This window comes from Sphaerodactylus townsendi, linkage group LG09, assembly GCF_021028975.2.
Source record: "Sphaerodactylus townsendi isolate TG3544 linkage group LG09, MPM_Stown_v2.3, whole genome shotgun sequence".
Classification (NCBI taxonomy): Eukaryota; Metazoa; Chordata; class Lepidosauria; order Squamata; family Sphaerodactylidae; genus Sphaerodactylus; species Sphaerodactylus townsendi.
Window position 1 is genome coordinate 28,558,510 of NC_059433.1, and position 14,360 is coordinate 28,572,869.

At 42.1% G+C, this 14,360-nt stretch overlaps 1 protein-coding gene across 1 annotated transcript; it reads right to left on the minus strand.

The window, feature by feature from the left end:
• Window positions 1-1,184: 1,184 nt before the first annotated feature.
• LG09H6orf62 (linkage group 09 C6orf62 homolog) lies at window positions 1,185-7,084 on the minus strand. The gene is made up of 5 exons (XM_048508361.1): window positions 5,663-7,084; window positions 4,933-5,109; window positions 3,883-4,008; window positions 2,984-3,118; window positions 1,185-2,452 (listed from the first exon to the last, which is right to left on the minus strand). The coding sequence occupies exons 1-5, from the start codon at window positions 5,789-5,791 to the stop codon at window positions 2,327-2,329; spliced, it is 693 nt and encodes a 230-aa protein (XP_048364318.1). The 5' UTR covers window positions 5,792-7,084; the 3' UTR covers window positions 1,185-2,326.
• Window positions 7,085-14,360: the final 7,276 nt, after the last annotated feature.

Genomic DNA, 14,360 nt, shown 5'->3' on the forward strand with positions numbered 1-14,360 from the left:
GTATGTGAAAGCACCTTTTGCATAAAGTAATTATTTTACTTTTTGGCAAGTGTCTGAATTCTCTTGAGGTTTATTCTCTTCTTGCAAGCAGTGGCTATTTTTGCCAGCCTCCAGTGGCTATTTTTGCCAGCCTCCAGAGTGGCTGGGGAAGCCCCAAATCGCCCAGAGCAGCGTCGATTGAGCCCCGAAATGGAACAGAACAGCATTCCTGCCTTCAGGCAATAATTGTGGGGATCGATTTGAAACCCCTGCTTCTGCCGCTTTGGCCATTTTCATCACCATTTCTCCTGCTATTGCTCCGTTGGCCATTTTCTATATGGAGGGGACTGTTTCCAAGTGAAAAGAGGTAAGTTTTCACCAATACTCGTTTATGGCAATAAACACTCTTAATAAGTTTAATAGTGCCAAAAGGTATTTTTATGGAAAGCTGCACATAGAAATGCCTTTCATGCTTATTTAGATTCAGCACCATTTTTTCTGGCGGAAGCAGCCTCCTGTCACTTCTTGTGCACAATGCAGGACTGCACTCTCACCTTTATCCTGAACAGGGTTTAGTAATGGGGAGAAACATTATAGGGAATGCACAGAATCAAAAAGGCGGGATCTTCAATTGATTTCAAAACATACAATCTGGTGTTAAGTGGGCATTAACAATAAAACTTTCAGTAATTGGAATGAGGACTGACTACATCCTAACTCCCATTTCTTGAGCATATTTATCTGAAGCATCACTTTCAACTAAAAGCTTGAATGAAATGAACACAGCACTGACTATATATAGGTTATTAGAGTACACTTATATTTTGTTCATAAAGTACAATTTTCACTAATTAGAAGTTGTATTTGCAGGTGCTAATTAACCTCATTTTAAATCTTCCTGCTATAACATTCTCTGATATAACATACCATGTGTGTTTTATGACAGGTAGTGTATTTTGAATAGCTACCATCACTATGCATGCCCACATCCATAAATGTAAACTTATTTTATTGTTACTAGCATGACTGGCAGTGTGCAGTTAAAAGAAAGACATAGTAAAATCATGATCTCAGTTTTTTTTGTTTCAATCAGTGGTTTATATTATGTACGTTATCTCTTTATTTTGACATTATTGCAAACCACTTTTCTAAAGTGAAAGTATTCTAAATAAAATCATCTTTATAAATAAGCATTGCAGTCACTGTTCACCTAATTTGTTTATTTCCAATTTTTTTCCAATTTCAAACAAAAGCTAAATACAGATTTTAAACAGATAAGCACTAATTTTACCCAGAGGGAGTAGGCTTATACAGATTTACTTCAGTAAATTACTCAATCCTTAAGCAAAGCATTCTTTGCCAAAACTATACAGTAGTCTTCTTTATGTTCATTGCACAATCTTTAACAAAATATGTTGCCAAAACCAATTTTGACACTCCAAACAATATTTTACAATTAAATCCACAACTGCTTTAGAGTATCTTACTCCACCCCTCCCCCACCCAAAGAACCTCAAGAGGGTTTTCCATAAGAAATGTTTTGGAAACCAGTATTTCCTATACAGTTCACCAGCAAGTTTACAAGTCAACTTTCAGGGAAAAATCCTCTTCCAACACAGTTTCTGCAGCTGCTATTTTAAATGTAGCTGCTTTAGGCTACTTCAGACTCCAGGTCTGTAAAAATGTATTCAACTCAACAGAACACTCGACATTTAGTTATACAGCAAACTGGGGAAAGAGATCCAAAATGAGAATGCCAGTAAACTCAAACATGGCCAAGCAAAATAAAAGAGGCAGTTAACGCCTACACCAAATGAGATGCTTTTTTTCCACATAAGATTTCTCTCCCATGTTTAGCCTCCTACTGCAACAGCCATAGAACTATTAATCAGAATGAATCTGACAGAGCTCTGAGACAATCATGTTAACAGCAAAGCTACAAGGCTTTTGCACCATTATGTTCACTTCTCACCCTATGAATACTGATACTGGGGGGGCATGACCAGCACAAATGGGAAACTCCACCATAAATGATCACTTTGTGCTCTCAGAGACATTCCTTTCAGTGTATAACAGTCCATTTCACATTTTGGTAGGATGCTCACGCAATGCAGAAATATGCAGAGCATTCTCTTTCACAAAGTCCATGCAGAAAACATCTAAAAAAAATTTAAAGTTCTGAGATACAAATGATAGAAAGAAAATAATCCAGGATGATCAAGTTCCACGATGGAGAGTGTTCTGAACATGTGTCCGTTTTCTTCTATTCCGAAAGAACAAATGGCGAGAAAAGTGAAAACTGCACTCCTGCATTCTGTGAATCTTCCCCATTTTGCTGGCCAGTACCCTATTCTGGCATGTAAGGACGGAGGTGGTCCTCTATGGTACCAACCGCCCAGTGGGTGAGCTGCTCCTGTGGCAGGTACAGGCAGATGCTGCATAACTTGAAGATTGTAGCTTTGTTTTTTGGAGTCTGGAAAGAAACACAAAAAATCTGTTTTAGAATCACGTTGCTTTACATCACAGGTGTCCAACTCTGGCGCTTCAGATGTTCACGGACTACAATTCCCATCAGCCCCTGCTGGCATGGCCTAAAGGACTCTGCCAACATTAATCACAGCCAAGATTTAACACTCTATAGAACTGGCTGAATACATAACTTTCTCAGCATCTACTGCTTTTTCTGAATGTGTACATAAGGACTTCTTAAGTTCCAGGCGAGCATCTCTGTAAATGACAATGCTGGTGATACACACATGCGAATGAATCCCTACTCTTCAATTCTATATCTAACAGGGATAAAACTGATCAAAATGTTTTCCTTGCAGTTACATAAAGCAAAAACGCTCACACTACTTGTCACCATATCCTATATTATCTGTGCCTGATACACGCCACGGCAAATGGCTTTGTACCTGTTGGAACTTAAGTCAAACGTAAAAGACAATGGAGTCAGTTTCAGCTAAACTGAGTGTTGGTTATTCACTGGAATAAGCCTTTTTACCTGCAAGTGCTGTCTGTCAATGAAGAGAAACACTGACTGGTTAGGATTGTTGATAACAATTCCAGTCTTGTCCTTTCGGCTCAGTACATGCAGAAACTGTTTTTCATAGTCACCATGATGAAATTCAAACCTGGCCTGTACGAAGAAAATCACTTTTAAAAAAGGAGATATAAAAATCAACTCAAACTTTAAGGATTTTCCAGATTAACTACATTCACTTATAATACAGATATCAGATCAAAATAACAGCCGCTGAAGAAACGTCAAACTTTATGGGATGTTCCTGTGAATGAATCTTCCTGCCCCTCCAATTCTACCAGAATGGGTAGGATCAAAAGAACCATAAGGAGAAGAAAAATAGCCATGAATATTCTTGTATGCTAAAGACAAACTAATGAACTGCTACAATGGTGGTTCTTATGCTGCTATTTGCACCTGCTGTCCAGCTGGCACAAGTAATGTTCTGTCATGCAATGTTCTACCATAGAGTGTAAAACAGTCCTTCTATGACCACAATAAATTTTACATATGGAAGGGCACCTCAGAATCCAAACCAGCAATCAACACTCATTTTTTTTTATTAAGGAACTGATTCTAGTGTATATTCAAACTACTGCACATTACTGATTCAAAACAGCTTTAGACAACCAGTTTGCCACATGGATTAAACGCCCTACATTGAAGGGCAGCATTAATAAATTCCACCCCATCATCACCTTAATATGAAATGTCTTTGCATGTATGTTCAATGACAATATCTTGACTTATATTTATATTAAATGGAAAAAAGGGGGAAGGGAATCAGAATAATTCAAAACTTAAGTTATGATCAATAGAAGAAAAGATCTTAGTTTAGTCGCTTATTCAGGATTGCTTATTGTCCCACACATACATCATACCTGAACAGGCCTAAAGGGCTCGTCATCAGATCCCTTCCACCGAGAAAAAAGAAGACAGACTATCTTCTCAATATCATTCCGAGGCCAAAGTATGAAGTCCATCTCCTGTGTACAGCCAATCACATCCTGTAAGGAAGGAAACATTTCAGTTGCTGTAATATGATCATTTTCAACAATATGAGAATACATACTTACTGACTACTAAAAAGCAGCAATAGCCATATTACAAACAGCTTATACAACCTTCACAAAAGAACAACAGCATACAGCCTTCCTCTCACCAAAAATCCACCGGGCCAGACCTAAAGATGCACCCCTTATTTATATTGTCTATTCAACTCTTTCAATTTCAGAATAAAGTTCCACAACACAACACTTTTATGACTAAGACTTACACTATAGGCAATATACCCTATTATTTTACTTCATCACAGTGATGCATCCCAGATTTAAATATACACCCCACACCACACATTTCCCTCTCAAATAAAATTTTATCTTCTTGATGTTTCAGATGCTCAGTAACAGGGTTTCAAAGAGTGTGTTGTTTTATCATGTTTACATTATTATGCCATTTTATGTCAGTAAAAAGCATTACCGAATGGATGTTTGCTTTCATCTGAAACATTCAAACCAAATGTTCATGTTCATTAAGGTATTTTTGCCTAAATAACCAACCCCATAGTATGAACTAGAACTTAACTGGAATTGGTTTCTTTCAGAAAACCAGAACAAAAATACGTAGATATTAAGAGGTCTTTTTTTAACTTATACCACAATTACAATAACCACCCTTAATGTTTTATCAAGCTGGTATATATTAAAGATCAGTGTCACAAGATAGTTCTTTTTTTAAATTGTCCTTTTTAGAAGCACAACCCAAGGTTTCAAAAATGGGTTATCTTTGCTAAGCTTCCCTGCAAACCCTTGATAAATTAGATTAATTCTAAGAACATTTTGCAATACGGTGAAAGTCTAGTTCTTCCATATAAAGTAAAGAACGAACTATTCCAACAGGAAACCAAATGAATAAAAAGGAGTTCTTTTTACCCTGCGCATAGACTGATAGCGAGGTGCATGGAGCTGTACTACATCCTTTTGAAGAAGCTCTATGGAACTTTCCAAGGAATAGCTGGAATCCCGCACACCTTTCAGGATATTTTCTTCATAATTATTGGTCATGACTGGTATCACTTCAGACACTTCAAAAAGCGCTGACTTTTTCCTCTACCCAAAGAAAAGCAAGTAAAGTAAGCAGACAAGTTTCACAAAACTGCCAGATGATCTGCAGCTGCAATGCTTAACATTTTGAACACTGTAAGTCTGAACATAACTCATTTTCCATACGAGAACCGAAGGACTCCCAGAATTGAATTTAGAGACACATCAAGCTAAATCACAGAGGAATAACTTTTCAATTCTATTGACTTCAATTGGAAATCCTTCTATTAAGTGCCATTAAGTCAACCAGAAAAAGGAGTGAACTTTTCTTTAAATTCAATTTGGGATATGCCTGGATATGTATTCAGCTACAATACATTACGCAGCACATTATACATACATTTACTCATAAATATCTAAACAAAGAGGCAACTAAACGGTGTTATAAGGAGACTGCTACTAAACTAGATTTGAGAAGTCACTATTAAAAACATCAACAAAATTAAATTTTCAGAATTGGGTTTTATGTGTGTGTGTTTTGGCCCAGATCCCTGCAGAATGCTAATGAAGACAGTTAAGGCACAACACAAAAATCACGCAGAATAAGAAATGAGATTACCTTGTCTTTGAATACAAAGGCAATGTACATCTTGAAATCAAACTGGTCAGCTAGAGATTCTTTTTTCTTTTTAAGCTGAGCACGAAGTCTGTTCAGAGCTTGTTTCTTCCGGGAGTTTGGGTCCCCCATTTTGTAATACAGATGGTACTACAGCCTTTGGAAACTGTCACTAAACTATGGGCCCTTTTTTTTTTCACAAGACTCGAGTACAACAGAAACAAGTCATTTTATTCCTGCTAATACCACTGAATCAATAAAACACGGGTGTAACCCAAAAGATACACCTCAGGCAACTGTTTTATGAGACTGTCTTATTAGAGGGGGTCATAAAACAAACTAAGTAGTCCAGCCATGGTTGGACAAGGAGACCTTGCACAGTATTCTCAAAAACCCAAACAAATTTGTTATACACAGTTTAAACCACAGGAATAAGTGGGCAAAAATGGGAAAAAAATCTTATCACAATTTGTGTGTATAACAAAAAACAATACTGGGTACAGACCCAATCCATTTGGGCATGGGTGTGGTTTTTTTTTGCCCCAACAAAAATCCCAAAACAAAAACAAATTAAAGACAGCGTTCTACCCCGCCCAGATTCATGACTCTGATTATTCTCAAGATTTTTGTTTTGCTCTATTGCTATACCGCCTGGCTTTTATTTTTAAGAATTCTCACACTTGGTAGAAAGCAAAGGAGGGAGTGCGGAAGAGGAGCGGATGTCCTGGGAGGTAACAAGTTTCCCTACCAACAACAAAATCATCAACCACAGACAACAGGGTGCTGGTTCGCAGAGGAGCAGGGAGTTTGGAAAACAGCGGAGTCATTTCTAACTTCATCCTGCTGGTAGTCAGGCACAAGGTCGCCCTGAGGCTGTGTCTGTTGGCGAGAAGACGGATCATGATGGCCATTAAGAAGGGAGGGGGAAGCCAAGGGGCAGTCTCTGGCAGAAAGGCTGTGAGCCCGAGGTGACCTCTCGATCTAGCACTCCCCTAGCAGGGAGGGAGACCTACATCCCCCAGTTGCCTTCCTGCCCTCCAGCTGTGCACCGAAAGGGCGGAAATCCTTGTCCTCCCTCCGCCGTCCGGCCCCACCAGGAGCGCGGTTTAACTGGGGCTGGCCATGGCTGAAGCGACCGGCTTGTGGGGGGAGGGGGCTCTTCCTTGCTCAAGCCTCGGAAGAGGCGGGCCTGGGCGCAGCGCGGGAGGGGGGCGGCGGGGGACACTCGGTCGACAGTCCGGAATTCACGATTTGGCGCTCATGGTGAAGAAAAAGTTGGGAGGATTTTCCCGATTAAATTAAAAAAACCCGAAAGAAACGCCAAATAAAATTTATTTTTTAGGGGAGGAGTCGACAAATTTGCAAAAAAAAAAGGTTGACAAGTTTGCAAAAGTTTTCCTTTTTGCAAAGTTGACTAGCTCGGTTTTTTGGGGGGGAAAACTGGGCAGGCCCGTCGGATTACCAAACGGACACGAACAAGCCCCGGTGGATCCGCCTCTCCCCTCGCGCGGTCGTCTGGCTCGGGCGCAGTTGTTTCCGCCCTCGCCCTCCCTTCTGCAAGCAGCAGCGACTCCCCTCCCCGCGCTTTCCGCTCAGGCGGCGGCCGGGAGACGGACGTGGGGCGCGGCAACTGGCTCGCTACCCGCAGCCGGCGGGCGCGGGCGGAGCAGTGGCGGCGGCGTTGGCGGCGCTGGTGGCGGCTCGGGCAGGGGCCATGTCAAGAGAAGGCCACCAAGAGGCCGCCCAGCTCCCCCATCCCCGCTGCGCTGCTCACGACGACCGGGCCGCCCGCTCTGCCGCTGCTCAGCCCCAGCAGCCTGGTCCCCATCGCCTACGCTCGGCGCCCCGGAGGTGGCCAAATGGCGGCGGCGGCGGAGGGAGGAGGAGGAGGAAGAGAAGAGGCAGCAGCGCCGAGGCCGAGCCGGGCGGTCCCTACGATACAGGCGCCGCTCGCGAAGGAAGGAAGGAAGGGCAGGAGGCGAGAGAGCGACCGCGGCCCCCCTCCCGTCCCCTCAGGCGGAAGCAGAACCGACGACGACGAGTCTCTCAGGCCGGACGACGCGGAACGAAGCGCAGCAGCAGCGGCCCGAGCGAAAACCCCCCTCAAAATGGCTGCCGACGCCGCGCCTGAGTCACACACGCATACCGGCTCCGCCCCTGACCTCGTGCGCAAGCGCGTTGGCGCCGGCTGTACCATCTATACTTTAAAGCGGGGGGAATAGGGAGGGAAAGAAATGTTGTGTGTGGCGGGGAGAGAGATATTGAAGTGCCCCGACGTACTTTATGACGGGCGCGTAAATATTTCACGCTGCGCTGCATGAGGCACCACTGAGGCTCTTTAAAGCTCATTCCGCACAGCATATTTATATGTACGGAAGTTTGTCTTGTTTTTGCTCCGTGCTGTTTTCTGCCGAGAAAGTGCGCCGTAAGGGACCGCCGCCTTGCAGCGCAAAGTTATGCAAGTTAAGCGCGCCCTCCTTTGTGGCTCGCGGCTGGTTTCGTATGTTTGTTTTCTAAGCCGCTGAACTGTGGTTTTACTTACGGAAATATATTTTTGCAACGGTCACTTACTGCGGTGCTATTGCGTGAGTCGCTTCGGATCTTAATTCCACACAGCGTATTTATAAGGAGTTGCAATAGTTACAAATGTGCAGTGTGGAATCACGCTATTGTTATACGCATGGAAAGGGTGAGCGAGGATTTTAAATAGATAGAGGGAGGGACTCTGCAGTGAATTTTGCTTTTGAAACACCCCGTTTCTATGCTCATAATGATGGGAAGGAGACAAAGGTCGATCCACCCAAGGTTGTTAAAGGGTATTTACGCCCATTATGATGCCAAATGGTTTTCTTGAGATAAGAAGTCCAAAATAAGGGCTGTTCTCTGCTCCCGAGCTCTTTTGATTTTTGTCGGCCTTGACACTTAGGCTCCTTCTGCACATGCAGAATAATGCACTTTCAACATTGTTTGCAAGTGGATTTTGCTATTCCACACAGTAAAATCCAGCTGCAAAGTGGATTGAAACTGCATTATTTTGACAGGGTCGCGCCTACCCTCTTGCTTGCCAGTTAATTTAAAGACTGAAAAGACCCTTTCGACCCAGGGCTGGGAAGTCAGAAGCCGCTTTTGGGTTTTTCTTTTGCCTGCCCCTGCCAAATAGTTGTGGGCCACGACACAGTGTATTCAAAACAAATTGCAAAGAGTTAGGTGGTTCTTTTATTTGCTGCAAACAATGACCATTAAAATATCTTGCGACACCTCTATGCCTGGTAAGACTTCACCTTCGTGCACTGAAAGACAAAGGGCGTCATTCCAAGCAGCTTTGAGAAGCCCGTGCTGGAAAAACCACCAGTCTTGAAAGCTGTCACGACGCTCGTCCAGTGTGTTGGCCACACCAAGTGGCTACCTCACAGTAAGCCATTTAATGTTGCACTTTCCCACAGCCCACAACTGCTCGGAGGAAGACCCAAGCAGCTGTGCAGCCCTCGCCTTCTTTGCCACCTCCGCACAGGCTGCACCCGCCGCGGCTCCCCCCTCCCCCCCTTTTCCTTATCTATCCGAAGAAAGCGCCAGATAGGCGCTCGACCGAAAGAATTGCGCATGCGTCTGTTCCAAACATTCGAGCGGAAGAATGCCGATTTCTGCCCAGAAACAGGCTGGAGGTTCCAGCCCTGCCTCCTGCCCTGACGCAATTATCTCCGCCCCTCTCTGACGTCACCGCTCCCCGGGCGTGGACCCATTGGGGAACTGAGCGCGCGTGTGCTGGGTACGCTGCTTTACACGCGTCCTCCAGAAACCGGCAAAGGCGGTCGACCTCGAGTGGGTTATTTCACAGTTCAGCTGCGCTCTGTGCAGTTTGCTCAGGAGCGCGTTTGCATTCGAGTGAAACAAGCACAGGGTAACTTGGGCTGTCATCGCAAAAGCAATAGTGAAGACTTGTCTGTTCAGCCCTCTTGCCGGGCACTAACCTCACATCTCCAGGAATTTATCAAGCTGGAGTTGGTAACCCGGCTTGCATGCTAAGACCTCATAGACAGTTGTCATCTGCAAATAGTGTGCATGCACTCAGATCAACTGCAAAACGCATTGAGTGTAATTACCTCCCTACTTGATCAACGTAATTTCCAAATTTTAAAGACACAAAACAATAATAAAAGCATAATCTAAACGAAAACATATAAAACCACATTCATATCCATTGTGAAGAATTCTTGATTTTGCTAACATTTTATGCCTACAGAATAGGAACAACATCTACTACTACAAGCAGTACACGGAAAAACCTGATAATACTTCTACATTAATGTTACATTGCCCTCTAGTGGAAAGAACGGACTACCAGCCAGTGCCCTTATAAAAATGATCCCATTGACCATTCCAACTTTCTGCCATTCTGATCCCTTTATAAAAATGCTCTTCTGAACATTTCTTTTTGGCACATTTTACAAAAGGATAGAAGGGTGGTGGTTGTTATTTCACTGCAGCTCTAATAAGGGTTTAATACTGTGTTCATATTCCATAAAGTAACATCACAAATCTGTGCATGGTGCATGTTTCCAACTTTAGCCACCCAGCCAGCTGATTTGTGCTACCTGTGCTTGCTCATAGGCACATATACATGCACAGACCATTTTAGTCTGTGGCTTAAATACACGAAAAGGACACAGATATTCCTCTGAGATCATTACAATGCATATAGACCCAGGGTTTTGTTTTCAACAATCCCAACGTGGAAGAAGATCCTCTCTAGTCTCAACCACATAACAAACCAGAGGAGAACATGTGCTACATCATTGTGTAGCCAACCAGACTGTCAATGTCCTTAAAGGAAAGAGAATGTACACTGGACAAGAAAGAAGAGACGGGCATAGAACAGCGGATTCAGCCTTGTCTATGTACATTTCTCCCTCCCTTTTTGCTGGATGTAGGAAATAACAAAACCCATCCTTTCCAGTTCAAGAAGTGCTTTGCTCTGACAAACCACAAAGTCAACGTTTACAAAGCTAAGTACTCACAATTCTGCAGTCATGTGCTAGATTCTAGGTCTGATAATTTCAGATTTGTTTTATTGTCATTTCACTTTCTACGTGAACATAGCCCTGGCTGAATTCACAAGCTGGGTTTTTTTTCCTCTGCTGTTATTTTTGTTTTAGTTTAGTTTTTTTCAGTGAAAAAGGAGTGCTAGTACTATGTCCTGGAGACAGGGACTGCTCAATGGTAAATGTTCCTCCCCCATCATGCAACATTTGCAGTGCAGCTAACACAGAATGAAAATTCTACTTCAGCTCCCCCACCCCATTCTTCTGCAGTCATTAGCGCAGTCCTGTGCATTACTTCTGTCTGCACAGTGCAGTCCTGTGCATTACTTCTGTCTGCACAGTGCAGTCCTATGCATTACTTCTGTCTGTCAATCTGCTCAGCCTTGAGCAACTTCATAGGATCTCATGGAAGGGTGCAGAACTTATGGAGAAGTGCAAGATATACAACAAGGGCAAGATGCTGGATCCTTGTGGGTTTGATACAACCCCTTCACCCTCACTGCTGAGCATTGCTGGAGCTTCAGAGACCACCTCCTCCTCTGATATGTCAACATAGCCCTGCTTCAAGAATCAAGTTGTCTGGTCAGAGTGATTTCAAACTAAATATGGGCTGGATTGCCGTGCATGATACCTTAGAATTTGCTTGCCAAGCAACAAAGGTTATAATTTAGGGTAACAAACCTGAAATCAACAACTTTCTCTGTAATCCCTGCTCTTTTTTTTGTAAGAGACAGTTTGCTGATTCATGTTGTTTGTGATCTACAGTAACCTTCAGAGCCATCTCAGCTCAGCACTAATCCCTGTATTTATGTTTCATCATTATACTGTCCTCTGCGATTTCATTCAAATAACCTTGCTAAACGTCTTTCCCTCAGTTTTTTCTGTGTCAATTTTAATTCTTAATCCAGGATCTGAAATTTGCAATCTCCCATTTTTTTACATCTTTGCATACTTTTATCCCAGCCATTAACAAAACAAGCAATACTTTCCAGCCAACTGTGAATTAGTACATATTGTCAAAGGTCATATTTTACTTTAAAGGTATAAACTCTGGTACTGAGAATTTTTAAAAAATTGGCTGGTCTGAGCAAGGCTTGCCAGCTCTGGGTTGAAAAATACCAGGAGATTTTGGAAACGGGGTTTGGGGAGAGGAGGGACTTAACCAGGAAACAATGCCCTAGAATTCATCCTTCAAAGTAGCTATTTTCTCCAAGCTATTTCTGTTGCCTAGAGAGCAGTCATAATTCCAAGAGACCCCCTGCCGGGTGCACTAGTTCCCCTTTCCTGAAGCAGAAATAATAACAACCTACTTCATGAGGGAGAATGACACAATAATTGCAAAACATTTTGTACCACGTAAGATGAGGAAAGTATTCCATGCACTTCAGAATCAGTCTGTTTTTTACCAGATATGCCACGCAAAGCAGACTGACGTAATTGGAGTTAGGCAGGTATAATTCTGTTTAGAATTGCACTGTAGATTTTAGACTGTCTTGGTGATCACCAAACAGATATTACTTCTGATCTGGCTTTTGTCAACATTTGGGGTTTATTTTTCTCTGTTTCAACTCTTCTCTGTCTAACTCAAAGTGGAATTTAATCCTCCTGTGAAGTTACATGGCCAGATAATTCTATTATTTTTGTACTAAAATAAATTTAGACTCCCTGACAGTGTTTTGGCACCACATAATAGTTGGATATTAGAAAGTTCTGACAGAAGTCACCCAGCAGGAATGTAGGAGTAGGGAAACAAATCTGGTTCACAAGATAAGAATTCACCACTCATGTGGAGGAATCGGGAATCAAACCCGGTTCTCCAAATCAGAGTCCACCTGCTGTTAACCACTACAACACGAAGGGTGTAATTCTGCTCAGAATGACACTGGGAATGCCCTGGTTTGTTTTTATGACTTTCATTATTCATAATTTCTTTCTTGTTATTTTTATGAATTTATTCTGTTATTTTTTTACTTTGTGAGCTGTCTCAAGTAGGTCTTTGAAGAGGCAGCTTTTTATGAAATTGTAAAAAAAAAAAGTCATGTGAGGAAAATGGGTCATTTGCCACAACCTGAAGCTGATGGATTTGTACATCATTGCAAACCACCTTTGTCACAAACAAGATTATTAAGTGCATCAGACAAAAGAGATAGTTGCTTACTACGTCCATGGCAGCTGTGGCATTGGAACCCAGATCCAAAGGACACTTTCCAGTGGACAGCATTTCTAATGGACAAAGGAGTGTGCATGAAAAGAACTTCTTACTAGAAATGTAAGAATGTGGCTTTTATATCCACCATATCCCTAGACACTGCCCATTCTACCAAATGTAATAGCAATCACTACTACCCGTTACCTGAAACGAATGATTCAGTTCTTGTGTTCTGTAAAAACAGGAAGGGCATTTTCTGTACTATGATTTCCAAAACCTTTTAAAATAATGAACTTTTCCACAGCAAACAGTCAAACAAATTGGCTGAACTCAGTGAGAAACCTCACTGTTTTTTCAGGTGTCTATTGAAGTGCAAACGGTCATAACGTCAGTACTGATTTGTTTTGAAACATACCAAGAATCTGAAATCCATTCCGATGTATAGAATTCAAGAAAGAGGAATGTTGAGATTGGCAAAATGTTTAAATGAATACAAATGTCACAACATGTTTTTAGACACATCGAGCCTTTTGTGTTCAGTGTGGTGTAACCTGAAGCTTTTCTGTTGGATTTCTGGTGTTAATTATATGGTGGTTTTCATAAACAAGTTTCTAAATGACAGAAAGGAAGTAATTTCAGATTAAGATGAAGGATTCTTTACAATTTCCTCCAACCTGAAGAAATTAAGAAGAACAGCTGAAGTATAATGGTGCGCAACGGTAAGCCCTTCCCCTCAAGTTAAGGAGTGGTTCCATTATTATGAACACCTGGCCAGCCAGGGGCAGCTTAAAGGACAAAAAATAAACAGAAATTCTGGTTTATTACATGACAGGACATTAAAGTTATCTTGTTACTTCAGTTAGTTCTGAAAGCCTATTCTACAAATTTCAGCTCAGTGATCTGGTACGCACATGAATAGACCTGTTCATAACAATAAACTTGAGGTGGCTTCTTTGTTCTGAGCTGTAAATCTGAAATGCCAGTCTGTGTAAAGAGTTCAGTCCTACATCTAGCTTTATTATCGCAGTTCTGCAGGGCTCTTCTGCCAAATCTATAGTTGAGGGCAGCAATGGGAGTGATATATTCCCCTTCCTGGTCTCCCTTCCTTCTCCCCGCCCCCTTTCTCTTTTATAAAACTGGGGGAGGGGTGTGTCGCCACATCCTTGGGTATACTTAGCACTGTAGGTTAATCATTTTGTATAATTATTGATATTATTTTAGACAACGTATTTATATGTAACTGGAACTCTGGAACTCTGAAAAAGGAAAGTGAATCCTTGATTTTAGCTGCTGAAGAGCAAGCCGTTAGAACAAATACAATCAAGGTCAGAATCGAACAATCCTCAGATGACGCAAAGTGCAGATTGTGCAAGGAAACCAACAAAACTGTATGTCCTCAGCTGCTGCAAAAAGATTGCCCAGACTGAGTACAAACAGAGACACAACTCAGTGGCCAAGATGATCCACTGGAATTTATGCAAGAATTACAACATAAGAACAGCTAAAAACTGGT

What these genes read in the sequence shown, in the direction of transcription:
- LG09H6orf62 (XM_048508361.1), bottom strand. Translation starts at nt 5,791, where the DNA reads ATGGGGGACCCAAACTCCCGGAAGAAACAAGCTCTGAACAGACTTCGT. An exon ending in GCTATCAGTCTATGCGCAGG is followed by an intron (nt 4,009 to 4,932) that starts GTAAAAAGAACT and finishes CCTTCCTTACAG; the next exon opens with GATGTGATTGGCTGTACACA. An exon ending in AGCCCTTTAGGCCTGTTCAG is followed by an intron (nt 3,119 to 3,882) that starts GTATGATGTATG and finishes TTCTTCGTACAG; the next exon opens with GCCAGGTTTGAATTTCATCA.